Source organism: Conger conger, chromosome 3 (assembly GCF_963514075.1).
Source record: "Conger conger chromosome 3, fConCon1.1, whole genome shotgun sequence".
NCBI classification, from domain to species: domain Eukaryota; kingdom Metazoa; phylum Chordata; class Actinopteri; order Anguilliformes; family Congridae; genus Conger; species Conger conger.
Genome location: NC_083762.1, coordinates 37,100,941 through 37,120,469, shown reverse-complemented (window position 1 = coordinate 37,120,469; position 19,529 = coordinate 37,100,941). Strand labels below are relative to the sequence as shown.

Here is a 19,529-nt window from a genome sequence, read left to right as displayed (position 1 = left end):
AAAAAATGATGCTCTATTAGTCAGTCCAAAAAACAAGAGCGACTTGCTCTGTACCAGGCTGGCCAATTTGGCCACACAAACTAAATCTGAAATTAGAAACCTGGGAGTAATTCTCGGTTCTGACCTCAGTCTTAAAGCTTGTATAAATAAGGTCACAAAAAATTCCTTTTTCCAACTTAGAAATATTGCCAAAGTAAGACCATTTGTAACACAGCAGGAGTTGGTGCATGCTGTTATAACCAGCCACCTGGATTACTGCAAAGTACTTTATACCGGCCTTCCAAAAATATATATTGACAAACATCAACTACGTATATATACACCATATAATAACTCCTGTACTGGCTGCATTACACTTGCTCCCCGTGTCCTCCAAATTGATTTTAAGGTTATTTTATTGATCTACAAAGCTCTAAATGGTTTAGCGCCTAACTATTTATATGACTGCATATCACTCCACACCCCAGCCCATTCTCTACCATCCTACTAAATGTGCCTAAAGTAAAAACTGTATAAACCTAAAAGACAATCTGCTTCCATGAGGTAAAATTATGGAAAACATTACCCAAGGATCTTCAAGAGGCAGATACAGTGGGCATATAAAAGCTTACAAAAAACTTACCTTTTTACCATTTAATGAGCCCCTCGCCAGCCCAGGAGTGCAATTTCCAATCACCATGGTAACAGGATGTACCGCTTGAAACCATTAAAACTCATGGTTCTATCTTTATAACCCATTTTAAGATGGCATTGCTGTAGCCACAACAGCTTCTTATTATGTGGGTGGCAAAACAAGTGTGGGCCAACCTCACAAAAATTTACATTTTGTAAACCCACAAACAAGAAATAAGGTAAAGTCAGTGGGTCTCATTCATGAAACGTTAGTAAGTCTATGTGCAGATTTGCACATAAACGTCCACGCTACTAAAAACCTACTCCGGATTCATGAACGCCGCGGGAAACTCAGATCTGATCGTAAACTCGTGTGTATGATCATGAATGCCAATCCATCGTAAAGTGAAAGCACGCTCCCGGTAATCAGCAATTAGCATAAGTCCCCGCCCATGAATAGACAATGATTGCCATATAAGGAGGTGTAGACGCATCCAGTCGACCTGTCAGTCATCATGGCGCAAACAAGGAAAGAAAGAAAAAAAAGAAAAAAGAAAAAATAAAAAAATTCCGAAGCGGAGATCGAAATCATCTTGGGTGAAATATATTTTATTGGGTAAAAAATTTTTTTTTTTCTTCTATCAGTTGTGGTGTTGTGACAGGGACAGGCAAAGCGAAGGCCTGGAAGGAGGTGACAGATGCTGTTAATGTTGCCTCTGTAGACAATAGAACCATATCCGAGGTTAAACGTAAATGGTTTGACATGAAACTGGAGGCAAAGAAACGCATAAGCGCACAAAAAAAACATGCATCAGCCACAGGAGGAGGAGGCTCACAGGCACAAATATCACCTGCTGACAAGCGCATCGCTGGCATTATTGGGGAGACCTCTCTGTCAGGAATTATACCTGACGGAGACACCGACATGCCTCCACTGGAGACAACATCAAACCCAGATGGTAAGGTGATAATTGTTGTATCATAATACATTCTGAAAACCATCACTGATAGCTTAGTGGTTAGTGTAGTTTAACCTAGGTCGTACAGTCCCACCAAACAGAACATTTGTGGGGGTTTCTCTTCGGATTGAATGAAGTGGAAACGGGAAACCAGTAATGTTATATTGTGCGATATGGTGCGTAATGGATATCAGTGTTGGAATGTAGAGCTATTTAACATTCATTTCAAGAAAAGATACGGATACCGTATAGCCCACTGCAGTTTTGTATGCATCGTCTTCAAATTATTTAAATCTTAATTGCCTAAAGCTCTGTTTTATACTGTACAGCTCCAAACAACTCTTCAAGGGTTCTGAATTTCTGTATGTTTACACTAGGACTCGGAACTGTACTGTCCTCTCAGGTCCACTTTTGCACGTGTTCTTGTGTTTGATTTGCACTTTGTTGTACGTCGCTCTGGATAAGAGCGTCTACTAAATGCCACGTAATGTAAAGTAATGTAATGTAAAAATAAGTCAGTCTGCAGCCAACGTAAATTAAACATTTTTCAAATAAGATTTATTTAATGTTTCTTTCAAATGAAAAAAGAGCCACACATAAAACGGAAAAAAACAAACGTTGTCTCATATTTCTAGCTGGCGAGTGCTCCTCCCATGATGTGGCTCCACCACCTGCTGCCGCCGCTGCTGCTCCTGCTGCACCCAGGTACCGAGGCCGAAGAGGTGATCCGGCTGTCCTTACGGATGAGGTCCTGAGGAATCAAGAAAATCTACTTACAGCAGTCAACCAAATCAACACGTCCCTCCAAGAAATTAACACCAGCTTGAAGGAAATCTGCAAAGCACTTTTGCGTCCTCAACAATAAAGTGTTATGTTGTCAGTATTGTGTGATGTCTGTGTTTATCCTGGGAAAACACTTATTTACTACAAGATAATCAAGCTACTCTCTTTTACTCTGATTAAATATAGCCCATTTGTATACATTTTAAAGAGCATGACCTGGAAATGAACTGAGGTAGCCTACTGAAACAGGATGTTGTATATAAATATAAAACAAAATACAAATGAAAGTAACTTTTTGCAAAGCTTGTCGGCTTAAAAAGTGCACAGCTTATTCAGTCTTAGCAACACTTACCTTAAAATTTCTCTACAAGTTGCTGGCGTGTCTGTATAGCAGCCGCATTTCGAGGCCCAAGAGCTGGTTCAGGAGGCAGTCGTTCGTCTGCATTGGGGACTTCAGGCAGGGGAAGGCCCTGTTTAATGGCCACATTGTGCAGGACACAGCAGGCTAATATTATTTTGCACACCTTCCCGGGTGCAAAAGAAGGGTACCACCTTTATTGTCCAGGCAGATCCATCTTGCCTTCAAGACCCCGTTTGTGCGCTCCACAACGGCCCGAGTAGCAGCGTGTGCCTCACAGATCAGTTGCACATTAACGGAATGAAAGTTTTCCCGGTTTATGTAAGCAAATGCATCACAGAATGTGTAATCTATTGAGTCAATTTTCATAGATAATTCACAATCATGAACCTAATCTGGATCTTAAACCTGCTAATTGCCAACTAATTTAACTAAATGTGTTATATTTTTAATTGTTTGTCATGTTCATATCACGTGTTTCAAAGGCATCTGCATATTGCTTACATAACAGAGCGCAATATGAATTAAAAAGTAAATTTCCAATAGTGACAAGCATTATTTATGTGCATTCTTAAATTTACACAAGCACTACGCGTGGTCAGCAGCAGGTGTAGATTTTGTTAGTAGTTACGAAAAGATCGGAGCTACTAAAATATTGATGAATGCCAAAAACCCGTAAATTTTCCTCTACTCGCATTTTACACACAAATTCGTTCAGCTCACGTTTCATGAATGAGACCCAGTGTCTTTTTCACAACAATGTCCAGCGGACCAAATGCATATTAGTGTATCATTCTAAAAATGTGCTAATTCTTAGAAACATCGATAAAATGTCCATTGTTTATTTAAATCATTGTCCGTCCATTTCTACAAAAGTACTTTTATCTATGTTTTGCTATAGGCTATGTTAAAACATAGATAATGCTATTATCTTTGTTTTGTGGAGGCTGTCTGGAACACAATGAACCAAAGTCTCTGAGCAGTATTGGTACTGTAGTCGCAGAGAAAATGCTTTACCCCCATCCGTGTGTAAGAAAATTCAATATAACTTCAGCTCATTAAAGAACCAACTATGGGCATATTACAGAAGCAACAACTAAAAAGTATTTTAGGTAATGACATTACATTTCCAATGGTGAATAGTTTATTAGGCTTGCATTAAAAAAAACACAGCATTTTTTTTGCTTGCCTAACAGAACTGCATTTTCAATATGCACGCTAAGACTGTTGCGTCAAAAAAGGTTGACGTTTTACAACAAAAAATAGGCTAACATTATATTTTGTTTCGCCAAACTTTTCTTTGGCGATGATGCAGTTAGTTTTTATGAAATTTTAGGTAGCAAGAGAAACTCTAGCAGTTATTTCCTCATAACTGACTCGTTCGTAGTATATTATCCGCTACTATTTCATTATCAATGTATCTCTCTCTCTGGTCATGCATAACCACCCCGGTCCGTGGCTCTTCTGCAGTTTAATGTTCCTCTAATTTGCCCTACAATTTATTCAACCAAACCCTGGCCTGCTCATTTTCATTCCCACAATATACCAAGAAACCAGTACTAATGAGTCTGTTGTTTTATTTGAAAGGAACAGGATAACCAAATGAAGAGTCCATGGAGGTCACATCTCCCGACATCATGTGCTGTTGTAGACATAAGCAACAGGAATAAAAGCAATGAGTCATTTTCAACCTCTATTCAGTGTCAGCAAATTCAGACTTTCTTCAGTATCCAGTATGAAGAGACAATATGCAGTATGCAATTAATTCAGGATGAAAATCTGAGCTTAAAGTGTAAAGCAGAGCTCACCCAGTGAATTCTCTGTTTTGGTGCAAGGGAGCATATTAATTTCCAGCGACTCACAATATATTGTGTACATGATTTATAGGATATATTTATAAATCCCATGAACACCTTGACTTAATATTAGACATTCTCCACCAGCTCAGCATGATTTTGTATAACTCACAGACTGCTGCTAACATGATTATGGATGGCTGATGCTTCATTTTTGGACAATGTGTGTGTCTGTGTGCCCATGTGTGTGTGTGTGTGTGGTTGATAGAGGTTGATAATTTTAGTAAATACATAGCCAATTCGATAATGATTAGGGATCCACATTTTAAATAATTAATTTGATCGATTATTTTGAAAGTTGAAGACAAGCTGAAATAAAAAAAAAACGTGTCTTAACCCATTACGGACTAAGGCGCCCTATAGAAAACCCATAGAAAGGCAGAGGAATCACAATGCATTTTAACGGTCATGTATCTTGAAAAACAGGCATATGATCAAATACAATGCTGGTGTCGCAACCATCTGTTAAGGAAGATGTAACGTGCAGGTTGAATCCATCTGTTAAGGGTGATGTAACGTGCAGGTCATATCCGCCCATAAGGGGTTAAAGCATATTGTCCAAAAAGATTATGAAATTGTAATACTTGTGTATTTTCGCCCCAAAGTTTTGATATCATTGAGTACCAGCGGGCATTTGGCAGATGCTCTTATCCAGAGTGACATACAGTTGATTAGACTAAGCAGGAGACAATCCTCCCCTGGAGCAATGCAGGGTTAAGGGCCTTTCTCAAGGGCCCAACAGCTGTGTGGATCTTATTGTGGCTACACTGGGATTAGAACCACCGACCTTGGGTGTCATTTACCTTAACCACTACACTACAGACCGCCCCTGTTGACATCCAATCAACATCCTTTCATGCAGTGATGTGTATTCTTCCCCCAAAGCTATAGGCTACAGCTTTGCTTCCTGCTCCTCAGTCAAATTGACTCCATGCCCTCGCGTATACGTTAGAGCCAGTCCTTCTTGGATCCATGTAGGCATGCCTTTTTATACATAGTCTGCCCATTTTAATGGACCAAAAGTAATTGGTATTTGTCAACATGAGGATCAGGGTTACAGGGATTTATAGGCTTACTGGAACAAACTGTCTGGAACATCATTTGGAACAGAGTGCAGGTTTGGGATCATTGCCTTGCTGTAGAATGAAGCACCGTCAAATGAGTTTGGAGGCATTTGATTGATCTAGAGAAGACAAGATGCTTCTGTACACTCCAGAATACATTATGCAGTTACGTTATCAATGGCAAGTGAGCCAGCATCTGTGGCAGCTATACATGTCCAAATCATAATAGCCCCACCACCATGTCTGACAGATGAAAGGGGGGTGCTTTGGTTCTTGGGCAGTTCCTTTTACCCTCCACATTTCGCTCTTGCAAGACAGTCTTGGTCTTATCTGTCCACAAAACCTTTTTCCAGAACTCTGCAGGCTCTGTCAAGCAAACTGTAACCTAACCATCCTGTTTTTTTTTTTTAGCTAACTACTGGTTTGCATCTTAGTGTAGCCTCTGTATATTTCTGTGCACAAGTTTTCTGTGCATAGTAGTCACTGCCACATCCACGCCTGCCTCCTGAAGAGTGTTTCTAATCTGTAGGACAGGTGTTGGTGTTTAATTCATTATGCTGATAATTCTTTGGTCATCAACCATAGATCCTTTACCTACCAGCCCTACCTACCTACCTTCCAATTACTCAGCTCACCAGTGCTCTTTTTCTTTGTAATGATGCTCAAGCAGTTTATTTTGGTAAGCATGTAGTTTGTCCTATGTCTCTGACTGCTCCACTGAAGGGGATATAATAAATAACTGGACAGAAGTGGAAATTCTATAATTTTTCAATATAGGCTAAGACTGGATAGCCTTAACATTAACATTAATTTCCCCATTACTTACAGTATAATTTTTAACATCAGTTACAGACTGTTGCCAGATTCTTATCTATGGTTAGAATACGGGATTTTGAATCAATGATGGGAGAATGAAACAGGCACGTGGCAACCTTGACTATGGATCGCTATTAACATTAGTATAGCCCATTTAACATTAGTATCGGGAGAAAGGTAACCCTACACAACTCTGACCTCTAAAGAGGTGGGAGCAGCATAAAGAGTATGAAATAAGGTGACACCACAACTTATATGATTTCATTACCTGGAAGCATTTTAGCTCTGTGCATACAGTGTCAACTGGTCGAACGCAGTAGCTAAACCTTTGTTACATAGGTAACAGCCACCATTACTTAGGACAATAAAGCTGTTTTTTTAATATTTTTGGAAGCGGAAACTTGCATTCCAAAGAGGAAGCTTGATGGAATTAGCAACAATAACTAAAGAGAAAGAGGAGTGCAACATTAGGTGACCCATAATAAAATTATCTTTTTCATTATTAAGCTCGATTGACGTGAATGTGGAATGAAGAATAGTCAAATATCCGTACTAATGATTCAGTAAAAATAACTGACCCTCTCATACATGTGAAAGGAAATCTCTTGAGAACATGAAACATTAATTAAATTAACAATACTTAACTTTGGCAATGTACAAAAGGTCACAGTTACAGTTAATCACGAAGACATTCCAGACATGGAGGTGAAATTATGCAGTACAGAATGTCCACAACACAATGTCATGTATTTTTCTCCAATCTCAGCTGATGCGATATGAATGACTTGAGTGTGAGGGTATTGGAGAAGGTCAGATCTTTGCTTGAAGGACCCTTTTTCTGTCCCTTTATTTTTAATGAGCAACTTCTTTTTTGCCCTTTCTTCATTCAACCCATAGCCAAGTAAAATTTTTTGCCACATATATTTTAATATACCCAGGATTATTTAAATCATATTCACATCGTGAGACTGCAAAGGTCAAAGGGAAGGTCACACTCAAGTTGGAATAAGTGCACTTGAAGATAATGAATTAAGGATTCATTAAAAAGAAGTGCCTGACAGCCATCACAATGCTTCACTGCTAGAGTGGAGTTACTTATTATCCGGCTATACTGTTGTGTTCAAAGGGGGAAAGGACACATTCTACACTCAAGGGGAAATGGATTTCGATACTAGATGAAAATAAACCAAATGAATCAGTTCTAACTAAAATGCAATGCATCATTAATTATATGGTTACATAGTTTGTGTAAATTAATGTTACACATTGTCCAATTCTGGAAATACCTTATTAACGCCAGGAGGTTGTAAATATTGGAACTAATATAAGGAGTCTAAAACACACGCACACGCACACTCACACATGCAAATACACACACAAAGACAGATTGGTGAAGCATTCAGGTAGCAATGTTGGAAAAAACCTGTTTTCTCATAATGAAAATACTGAACCATTAAAATCTCTTTAATTAGCGGGAAAAGAGGTGTCATATCTCTCTGACTGTGAACTTCAGGTTAGTGCTGCAGTTTCCCTCATCAAAATAATTCACTTTAACAGCCTCCATAAATCACCACTGCAGGAACAATTTATGTAGACCAAATTACTCTGAATATTTGGAAAATGGTTTTGACTTTGTGTCTCTGCTGATTTATGATATATATGAAATAAATGGTGCATTAACCATAACTGTCTTTTTGATTGTGCGCATATGCATATCTCAGAATTGTTTGAGCTTTGAAGCAAGCTTGCCTGTGCACTCTGCTTGTTTACAGTACGATACATTACATGAGTCTTATGTACAGTCTTGTGTACAGTACACTTCTGTGTGTGTGTATGTGTGTGCATGCGTCTCTGTGTGTGATTGTTTATGAGTGCTTGTGTGGCTGTTTGAGAGTGTGTATGCGAGTGGGATAGGGGTAAAATCCGCAATCAGCGGGAAGAGCATGTTTTTCTGCCCCCTCAGTGGAGCTGTCATCTGGCTGTGCTTCTCATTAATGGAAAACATCACTGTGCCTAAACGATGTTCTCAAAGACTTCACTGCATGACAGTTCCCACTGACCAGATCTGTTAGAAGTGGACAAATTGGCAGTTTCCTTATGTTGCTGTCACTTTCTGTCAAATTAAGGACTTTGTCAAAGTGCTATTCACAGAGGGATGGTAAACTGTACACAAAATGGCTGAACAGCTGCCAAGAATAGAGCTACAGTATGTGTGAAAGCAACAAACCACATCCCACATTTAAACAACACCCAGCAGCCAAAGTCTTGGTAGAATATGAAATTAACATTAAAATAATAGCTACTGTATAATGCACTATTTTTATGTTTCAAACAATCATTAAAAAAACTTGCCTGAAGATGTATAGGGCTGAAATTACTCACCTCTTGTCTCTAGCCCTCTGCCACATGGTTCTCCTGCCCCTGTTGACCCCTGACGAACAGACTCAGGCACGAGAGTACACTCATGCCATTTCTGTGTCTTCCACCTGAGAGAGTTTCAGACATAAGCCCACATGAATACCACTGCATTTTATATGGGAATATTTCCCTGATCAATGGAATATCTGCTGGATACATTTCCTAGGCATGGTTAACACAACCATTCCATTTTTGGGAGACAATAGAGCTTTCAGACCTAGTGACATTATTATTTTTATTTAATAACACCACTGTCATTCTGTAAATGATATGGAACTACTCAGTCATTTGAATCTGAGCACAATCCAGATGACCAACCGTTAAATTTCTGAGAATTAAAGGTATGTCTCTGAAGCACTGTTGCCTTGTTGTGAACAGTTAAGAGTAAATTGCCAGCTATAGTGAATGTTTTACGTTTGCAAGATATAACACAGAAGGTCCATGCAAACCAAACATTGTTTTCTTCCCCTGTAAATCTCATGTCCTGATACAAGTTATGAGAATAACAATAGTTAATATTTTACTTGACTATAACAAAATGCACAATATAGAGCCTTGAGCTCACACAATCTATCGTTTATTCACTGTGGTGCCTGGAAGGGAAATTGAGGTGCTGTCCACCAGGTGGCAGCACTGGCTCTGCATACAGGTATGGCCACAGCTGTGATTAATTGCAATCACTGTTGCTGTGGCCCATTACCTCATTATTGGGCTATATAAGTTGTCAGTGCCACTGGAAGAGTACTTTTTGAGGGTGTGTCTTATAATTGCTCTTCCATTTTCCTTTGCAATATTTTGGGTTGCTAGATTGGCTTTTTGTTTAAGGATGCTTTTGTTGTGTTTAGGTAATAAAAGGCAATACGCCAACTCTTATCCTTGTTTTCATCTGGGGTCTGTACTACAAATGGAGCTTAACATACCCAGGGTACTATGAATGTGGTTACCGACTGAGCTTTAACCACCAAGTGAGTTCCCGCAAAAGTGGTGGTGTATGCAAAATAAGCCTAAAGCAGTGCAGCAAGGGCCATACACTCAAGTGGCGTATTTCTCAGCTGAGCAAAAAACTGATATGAACTAATTTAATGGACGAATACGAAGAACATAAAACATGGGTAAATTGCAAAAACAAATCCTGATTCCATCAGCAAAGCCAGGGATAAGGGCTGGCAAAAATAGACTAGTGTAAATGTGTTAGTTAAAACCTTATTTAGGCTATCATTCCACTCTTAAAGAATAATTCTATAATCTCACAAATTGTCTTAAACATTATTGACAATATTGGCTATTTTAAATACTGTATGTCTGCAGCAAAAATGTTTATTAAACTCACACTAAAGTGGATCGTTAAACTGCAGAATTGTAGCCTATTGTATAGTTAAGGGAAGATATTGATGCAGTGGGAAAAAACCCCCGATTTCTACAGGAACATGAGAGATGCCCATTTCCAAGGAGTTGATTGATCAAAGGTTTGTGCGTTTATATGTTCCAAGCCAATAGCCATGCAGCATACGTTGCCCCGGTGATATACCCCAATGTAAAGTTACTCAGCTTCGTTGTACGGAAAACCAAGGTTGGTGCTTAGGTTACTTCGCTAACCGTGTAAACTCGCTTCGTACCACCCCCCCCCCGTTTTGTCCACTTCGTGACCAGTGGCCACCCCCAGCCCCATGTCACTACAGACATATAGGCATATAAACAGAAGTTACATGTGTATGATTATCACAAACAAAACGTGCAGGTGACAACATTGCTAGAGATGACATTGCTTTGGTACCAAAATACTGTACCAATTATCATCCTAAAGGAGCAATGTTGGGAGCATTATAGATAATTTAGATAATTTTACTCAGATTATAAATGTTTTTGTCATACTATCTTCTAATATTCAAAATTTTTTAAAAAAATGAGGAAATGGGAGACAAGTACTGTCACAATCACAATCGCGCTGCTGTCTCTTTGGACTGGAGAGCTTTGACTTTGTGCATGTGTGTGTTTTGCTCCACCATTCTTCCTTGAAAAGAGGTGGCATATTTAATTTGCTATTTTCATTCTGTACCTTCAATAACTTGGACTATGTGTATGCTTGTTCTGCCTATTCCCCTTTGCTCTGTTTGCCAATTGTAGATTATTGCAAATATTAGTATTCATTATCTATTCATATGTAAATATTTGTGTTTCTGTATACAGTGATTTTGTGTTTCATTTGGCGCTTGTGCCTCGGGAGATCTGCAGGGGTGGCTAATTTGTTTTTTCCACAATAACTACCAGGTGGCAAATGTGAGCAGGGGGCAGCAGAGTGTCCTATTTCTAATATAGGCCTAGGTTTCAAGTCCACAAAACTATCTAAAGATACAGTAAAGTAGAAATATTCATAACTTTGTTCTGTGTAATAACTGTCATTTCACAAATATTGATGTTCAGGATCATCATAGCATTATATTGTAGGCTACAATTGTTAAAGTTTGAATTGTGGTTGGGAAATCTGATACTAGATCTGCACTGCAAGGGCAACTTCACTTTGAATCTGTATATCAAGGTGCACCCAAAGTAATTCTTAAAATTACATTTAATATCCCTCCAGCCAAATGCTAGAATGCTAGATCGTGCACTCAACGAGCAAATCATTACAATAAACACAACAAAACTTTTTTGTTTATATGCTGAGTGTGAGTTAAACCAGGGATTGCATCATTGAATACAGACATCAATTTTTCATATTCAACTTGCCTGCTTCTTATTTTTGTGTGTGCTGCTAATAATCTTTGAGAAAATACTTGCTGTCAAAATATTTTGGAATTAAGCACATATTTACACATATACGGTCTCTTTGTTTGACTATATACAAGAATAATTCAAAAGATTTACTGTTTTGCATGGGTTACCAGTGATTACTGGGGCCTGTTCCACAAAGCAGGATTACTGGGTTAGCCAGATAGTGGCACAGAGTGAAACCCAGACCATACTCAAATCTGGAAAAAGAGCTATTCTGGGTTTTACTCAAAGCAGTTATCCAGCGAACTCAGTAATCCTGCTTTGTGGAATAGGGCGCAGATCAGATTTGTTTACCTGTAGGTTGGGCAAACAGGGAGAGAGTCACACTCTCTCTCTTCATAAAGGGTATCAGGACACTCTTGTCCTCCGTTGGCTGACCTCTGGATAATGATTCTGTAACGTGATTGGGTGGCTGCAGTTGCGTTAACTGGGAAACAGGAAACAAAAGTATGGAGGGTAATGAAAGCGTTGCCTTCAAATGCCACGGTGACAAGGGTCATGGGTGTGACCCTGAAAATGCAAACTGTATGCAAAACATGTCCTCTTTGCTAAATGACACTGTTGTTGAAGCCTCGATCATTTCTGCTTTTTATAGTGCATTGAAATCAATCTGAATAAATGTGTTCACTTTGGCACTATGGCCCATTGCACACAGCTAATTAGCAAGGAATGCTATTATTGCAATTTAGAGATCACACCACATCAGTCTGTTAGTTTGCAACAGTATCACTCCAGGAAAGCACACTGCATTTATTTTTCATCTGGTAATATGATTCATTTAAATGGCCAGTTCACAGTTAAACTAAAATGAACAATTAATGTGAATGTGAAAAAATTAATGAAATTATTCAGCACTCTTCATCTAGCACCTAGTGGCTAAGGTGCTTGATTGGGACCTGGAAGGTTGGTGGTTCAAGCCCTGTTGTAGCCAGATCTGCCCAGCTGTTGGGGGGGGCAGTCTACAGTCTAATCAACTGTAAACTGCTTAAAAGTGTAGCTAAATAACACAGTTATAATAATTAGTAATCTGTGCTTCATCAGATTACTACATTTCTGATAGTCTGCTTATGTCACACAAGGTGTCACACAAAGTGACCTCGCTTTCTTTGTGCAGCTTTCTACTTTCAAAACTTTCCTTTGCTTTGTACAATGGTTTCAATTCAGACTGAAATTGAAGGATAAACGGTTGGCAGTGCCACATTCTCATCAGCAGATTTCTTGAAAAATATGGAATACTGGAAGTCAATATGCCTTTGAAAATTAACACATAAAAACTAGGTGAAAAAAACCTAAACACAGTGTGTCCAACAAATGCAAGGACTAATTTCATCATAACCCAAAGGCGTATTGGTGAATAAACGCATTGGCAGAGAACTGTACCTGTGAAGCAGCTGGAAAGGCAAGATGTCCATTCACTGAAGGGAGTCACTATGCAGTCTGTCCTGCAGGGTAACAGACAGGGCCGGATGGTGTCAGGCCGAGAAGAGTCCGGACACCTACAATGCAACACCAGTAGAGTTTATTCACTGCATTCACGTTAACCAAGATGGCAACACCAGTACTTACAGACTGCATTCACTTTGCCCTACAGGCAAGGGCACTAGAAGATATTTAGAGCACAGGGTGCTGTCGATGAAAATGTTAAATCGTGACGTGACTATGCAAATTTGCTTTAATTGTATACGTTGAACTAGCAGGGAAGCTAGCTTGCTAGCTTGACAGTTTCTGTCTATTACCTTCTAACGTCATACACACAATCACATAACTATACAGAATGCACATATGTCTACACCTTGCACTGAACACTACAAAAATATTAACAAAACATTTTTTCTTTACATATGAATTCACAACACCAAACTTTTTAGGCATTTCCACTGGCTCATTGATTCACAAATCTGTCATCTAATGTTACCAGTGTAAGTGAATAGCTATAAGTCTACATGCCCACAGTCTTACTAGCACTTATGAAGTAAAATAGTATTGTGAAATAAAATAAATTGTGAGACGACAAATTTAGCCTTTGTACATTTCACAATGATACTTTTATATGCCACATCATTTTATCATATCTGTGGTCTCTCAAGTGATTACCACAAACACAAATATTCACACTATCTGCGTTACTATCATTGTTGCCAGCCACGTGATAAATAGTTTAGCTATATGTTTTAGGCAAGGCTATCTCTACATCTCAAAAACACGGTCAATGAAATCGATTTTGTACGGTGTGAGTAGCCTAATAATCGGACACCTTAAATAGTTAGAAGGACCCAAACGTGGCCTTGCGCTCTGCCGTGTTGCTAATTGTAATCCATCCATCCATTATCTGAACCCGCTTATCCCGAACAGGGTCGCTGGGGGGCAGGAGCCTATCCCAGCATACATTGGGCGAAAGGCAGGAATACACCCTGGACAGGGTCGCCAGTCCATCGCAGGGCACACACACCATTCACTCACACACTCATGCCTATGGGCAATTTAGACTCTCCAATCAGCCTAACCTGCATGTCTTTGGACTGTGGGAGGAAACCGGAGTCCCCGGAGGAAACCCACGCAGACACGGGGAGAACATGCAACTCCACACAGAGAGGCCCCGGCCGACGGGGATTTGAACCCAGGACCTCCTTGCTGTGAGGCGGCAGTGCTACCCACTGCACCATCCATGCCGCCCTTGCTAACTTTAATGATGGGTTTAATTTTAAGTGGGGCGACATTGGCTCAAGAGGTATGAGCAGTTGGAGGGTTGCCTGTTCAATCTCGCCCTGGTTGTGTGGAAGTGTCCCTGAGCAATACACCTAATTGCTCCTGATGAGCGGGTCGGAGCCCAATTGTGTGTGAGTCTGTGTGTGAATGGGTGAATGAGAAGCACCAATTCAAGGATAAAGGTGTTATATAAATGGAGACATTTGATATTTAATCTGTCCAGAATATCACAGTGCACCTGTAAGGTAGCCAGAAGTTCTCATCTTTCTTGAGTCCTTTAAGTTCCCCAGCCAGGTATTTAGCAATGCATAAAAAAAGATCTGTCTGATGGAGAGAGGGACCAACCAGTAGGGAGTGCAACAGCACCCTCAGCGCCCCTACTTCCAGTGCCTTGGCCTCTGGGGCAACACCAATAGAGCTTACTGACTGCATTCACAATAACCTAATGGGCAACACCAGTAGAGCTTACTGACTGTATTCATTATAACCTTATAGGCAACACCAATAGAGCATTTACTTCGATCTACAGGGCAACACCAGGAGAACTTATTGGAACTTACTGTCCATGCAAGTGGCAGTTACTGTGGAGAGGTTAGGATTATATGGATTACTCTCTAGTGTGTGTGAGTGTGTGTGTCAGGCATCTACAACTGGGATCGTTTGTTCTTATCTCTGGTTATTGCTGAATGTGAGAAACATACGTAAATCAGGAGGCTGCTTCTCCAATTTGGAAAGGCTGATGAAGACCATTTAGCATAATTTTTTTGCTCTCTCTTCAAATATTGTGGTTGCAGCAGCAAAATAACATTTAATATTCTGCATTATACTATGAATGGATAATAAAAGAACACATCAGAACAAATGGAGTTTTACATTTGATAAAATGGATAACACAAACACCAAACATAAGACAGCTCCATCAATCAGCACTTCACACAATTCTGCACTTCACACATATCTTAACATTAAGCAGAATTTCTTGTGTTCACATAGAAAGCATTTTTGAAAATGTCAGTCAATAATAGCACAGAATTCATTTAAACCTCCCCTGTGCAAACCCAAATTGCTTATCTGAAATGTTGATCAGAGCTTGCATGAACACAATGCAGCTAAACTGAAGGAGCAAATAATGAAAGTAAATGTATAAGAGGCAAAGGAAGGACAAGAATCAGAGCGAGTGACAGCATTAGCCACCGTGCCACTGTAATTGTTTCTGTCTGAGTGGGGGGGGGGGGGGTCTGACTGCATGTTCTGCAGTCAGAAAGGTTTGTTGAATCCAACATGGCGCAATCAGACAATAAAAGTATGAGAAATATATGATAAGAGTACACAAAATGTACTTGCATTCGGCCCAATGAGAGCTGAAAGGACCTCCTCATTTCTCACCCCACCTGAGGAGTTACTTTCCTCTCGTGGAAGGGGTAAGACTGTGTCCCGTATTCATGTGTAAATCATCTGTACTTGATGACACAATTATACTTCACAATTATACTTCTATTGTTACTGTATTGGAGAAAATGTTAATATCATATGCAATTATAAAAATAGTTATGAACAGATATTTGTCATAAAAGAAAAAATAAAATTTCACCAGCAAAAATTTGTTTAAATTAAAAATGAAATTATTGGATTGCTGAACATTATTATAATATAATTTCATTTTACCTTTATTACAGCTGTTTGGAAATAGCTGACTATATGATCTAATCGATAGATGACGTGTATAGCTTCAATAGGGCTGTTTTAAAAATTGAAAGTCTATTTTGACAGCTGTGTTAAGTGGTTTGAGAGCATGGCCCTTGTACATTGGGCCAAATCGATAAAAATCTAACTTCATTTGTGACTGTATTAACACAAAATCATTCATTAAAGTTGGAGCTGGCAGACAGATTGAGTGCAGTTGTGTCCAGGGATCAACTTTAACAAAATCGCCATAATATTGTGTCACTTCATGATACATATCAGATAATCAGTCCCAAGTGAATTATAGATAATGCCTTCCCACGTGGCACTTGGAGAACAAGAAACGCAGTTTGATAAATGCTTTAATATAATGGACTCTACAGTCACCATTTCATCTGTCACCACAGCAGCTCTATTGGAAAACCATTATGAAAGCTCTCGCTTTCTCCTTCCACATAGTGCCCTATGCGCTCTCTATTGTACAGCGCTTAAAGAATGACAGAAATAATAGTGGAAGCAGCATGTAGAAAGAGGAATTAATAATGCTTTATTGGCTTTGTGGCAGAGCTTGGTCTGGGAGAAGGAATCTGGGCATTCTGGGGCCATGCCACCTGGACTGCATTAGCTAATCTGCCGAAAGTTTTACAATTGTGCTTCCTTTCTCGGTAAGCCTCACCAACAGCAAAGAGAGATTGTACCAGATAAAGAGACGCCAGTCTGAAAAGCTTTCTTTTTGGTTTATTTGTATTATTTTATTACATGTCTTATTATTTTATTTTATTAAATATAAAAAACAGGTAGGGCTAACTTTTTATTTTGCATCCCATTAATTACATATTACTCACTGGGTAAGTACACAGCTACTATTATGGTAGGTACTTTGATTTCATATGAAACAAAGTCAGTACCATACTGTATGCAAGTACTATGTAAGTTTGACAGCCCTTTACCTTTACTCTCGTATGTAGTGGCTGTTGCTTACAATCATGCGCAATAAGCGTTATTAATTTGAGTTTTTGGGCATAAACTGTATATGTGTTTTGTATACCAAGATATGTTTAATTTCTTTTGTTCACTGGACCAAAGCATGGTCTCAGTGAAATAAATAGAGAGGAAACAGACTACGCAATGCAAACAAACAGATTTACAGTAAACCTATCTTTTCAGATAAGGGTTCATAACCTGTTCCTGGTCTGAATTCTCCAGAGCTCTCTTACAAACAAGTATAATTCAAACCAGTTTTTAATCTCAGTGTTGAAAGCTTGAACTTAAGAAAACTAAAATAAATTAACATGTGACAGAGTCTCAGATCCAAAAAACGGGACTGGGAAAATCCCACTTTCTCAGGGTATCATGGGTAAGATGAAAAGCATCCTTAAGATACAAAGTAGAAAGAATACTTAGAAAGTGAACTCAAAACGAGAGACTAAATATTGAAAATACAGCTTCTCAAAGCCTCTCTGTGCCTTTGCCCTTGGTTGGTTTTCCCTTCTCCACCATCATTCACAGGCTGATTGATCTCTAATCGTCCTTATCAGAGGTGGGCAGTCCAGGGGTCAGAAAGTAAAAGTCCTGCCATATGTTTCTTCCACCCATGAACTCTGCTGCTTCACTGATTATTTTTACCTCCTGGCTGTATACTTCTGGGGATGAATTTTAGTTGGTGAAGCTGTCTGAATGCCTACCACTGCTCCTCATCTGCTTTCCTCTACCTTTTCCTCTTCCAGTCCTGCTTTACCTCCGACTGCCCTCCCCCTGCCTGCAAATGGACAAACACCAATTTTTTCTTCTAAGCAAAGAATCTACTATTTGAAACATACACCTCTCTTTTCTCCCATTTCAATCAAACATTTGGGCACATGGTACAGCAGTGGTTCCCAATTGCAGGCTTTCAGTGGGTTTTTATACGGTGAACTTATCCAGCTACCTCAGTAATCTTGTTTTTTGATATCCATTCAGTGAGCACTTTATTTTTTATACCTATTTTTTAGATGTATTGCTCTTCTGCTGCTGTAGCCTATCCACTTAGAGGTTTGATGCGTTGTGTGTTCAGAGAGCTATTCTGCATACTACTGTTGTAATGTAGTTATTTGCCTTCCTGTCAGCTTTGACCAGTCTGGTCCTTCTTCTCCGACCTCTCTTATTAACAATACGTTTTTGCTGGCAGTGCACTTTACTGAAGAACTGGGGTTCTCCACTCCCCTCTAGTATGCCCTTCACTGTTTAATGATTCCTCTGGATCCATATATATTGTACATAATAGTCCACAGTATCCGCCTGAAGCATTCACCATGATAACCTCCTGTAGATTCTCCAGCAGCAATCAGCACAGAACACAGCACAACAGTTCCTCCAGCATAACTCAGAACAGCAAATCAAGCAGACCCTCCTGCTGCAGTAATCACCACAGTATAACCCAACAGATCCTCCTACTGCAGTAATCACCACAGTATAACCCAACAGATCCTCCTGCTGCAGTAATCACCACAATATAACCCAACAGATCCTCCTGCTGCAGTAATCACCACAGTATAACCCAACAGATCCTCCTACTGCAGTAATCACCACAATATAACCCAACAGATCCTCCTGCTGCAGTAATCACCACAGTATAACCCAACAGATCCTCCTGCTGCAGTAATCACCACAGTATAACCCAACAGATCCTCCTGCTGCAGTAATCACCACAGTATAACCCAACAGATCCTCCTACTGCAGTAATCACCACAGTATAACCCAACAGATCCTCCTGCTGCAGTAATCACCACAGTATAACCCAACAGATCCTCCTGCTGCAGTAATCACCACAGTATAACCCAACAGATCCTCCTACTGCAGTAATCACCACAGTATAACCCAACAGATCCTCCTGCTGCAGTAATCACCACAGTATAACCCAACAGATCCTCCTGCTGCAGTAATCACCACAGTATAACCCAACAGATCCTCCTACTGCAGTAATCACCACAGTATAACCCAACAGATCCTCCTGCTGCAGTAATCACCACAGTATAACCCAACAGATCCTCCTGCTGCAGTAATCACCACAGTATAACCCAACAGATCCTCCTGCTGCAGTAATCACCACAATATAACCCAGCAGATCCTTCTGCTGCAGTAATCACCACAATATAACCCAGTAGATAACTCTTATATTAAACTTGCCTAGCCACCATTTCAGACAATGGAATAAGCGTGATAATTGCTGATGTGATAACTTTGTTCAGCATGTGCTACCTTAATCAGTCAACTACTTGCCAACTGTCTTCAGTAATAGTCAAACATGCCATAAAGGAATTTCGCACCTTAGCTTGGCCATATGAATGTTCCGTCATTTTCTGAACAGAACATAATAGTGGTTTTCCGTTTGCTCACAACGCATTCAGTGTACTTTCTAGCCCATGCTTTTGTTTGCTTGGTCAGAGACTTGACCAAACACCATGGTTATTTAAGCAATTTGTTTAACGTCAGGGACGTTTTATTGCAAAACCTGCCTGGCTCC

The 19,529-nt window shown here is 39.6% G+C and overlaps 1 protein-coding gene across 1 annotated transcript in view; it reads right to left on the bottom strand.

Moving 5' to 3' along the window:
* The window catches only part of LOC133124026 (thrombospondin type-1 domain-containing protein 7B-like), a 288,207-nt gene that overhangs the window by 68,248 nt on the left and 200,430 nt on the right, over positions 1-19,529 (bottom strand). The window contains exons 10-12 of the mRNA XM_061234839.1: positions 13,019-13,134; positions 11,933-12,065; positions 8,831-8,934 (exon numbers count right to left, since the gene is read on the bottom strand). Coding sequence (XP_061090823.1) covers positions 8,831-8,934; positions 11,933-12,065; positions 13,019-13,134 — 353 coding nt within the window. The remainder of the gene's footprint in view (positions 1-8,830; positions 8,935-11,932; positions 12,066-13,018; positions 13,135-19,529) is intronic.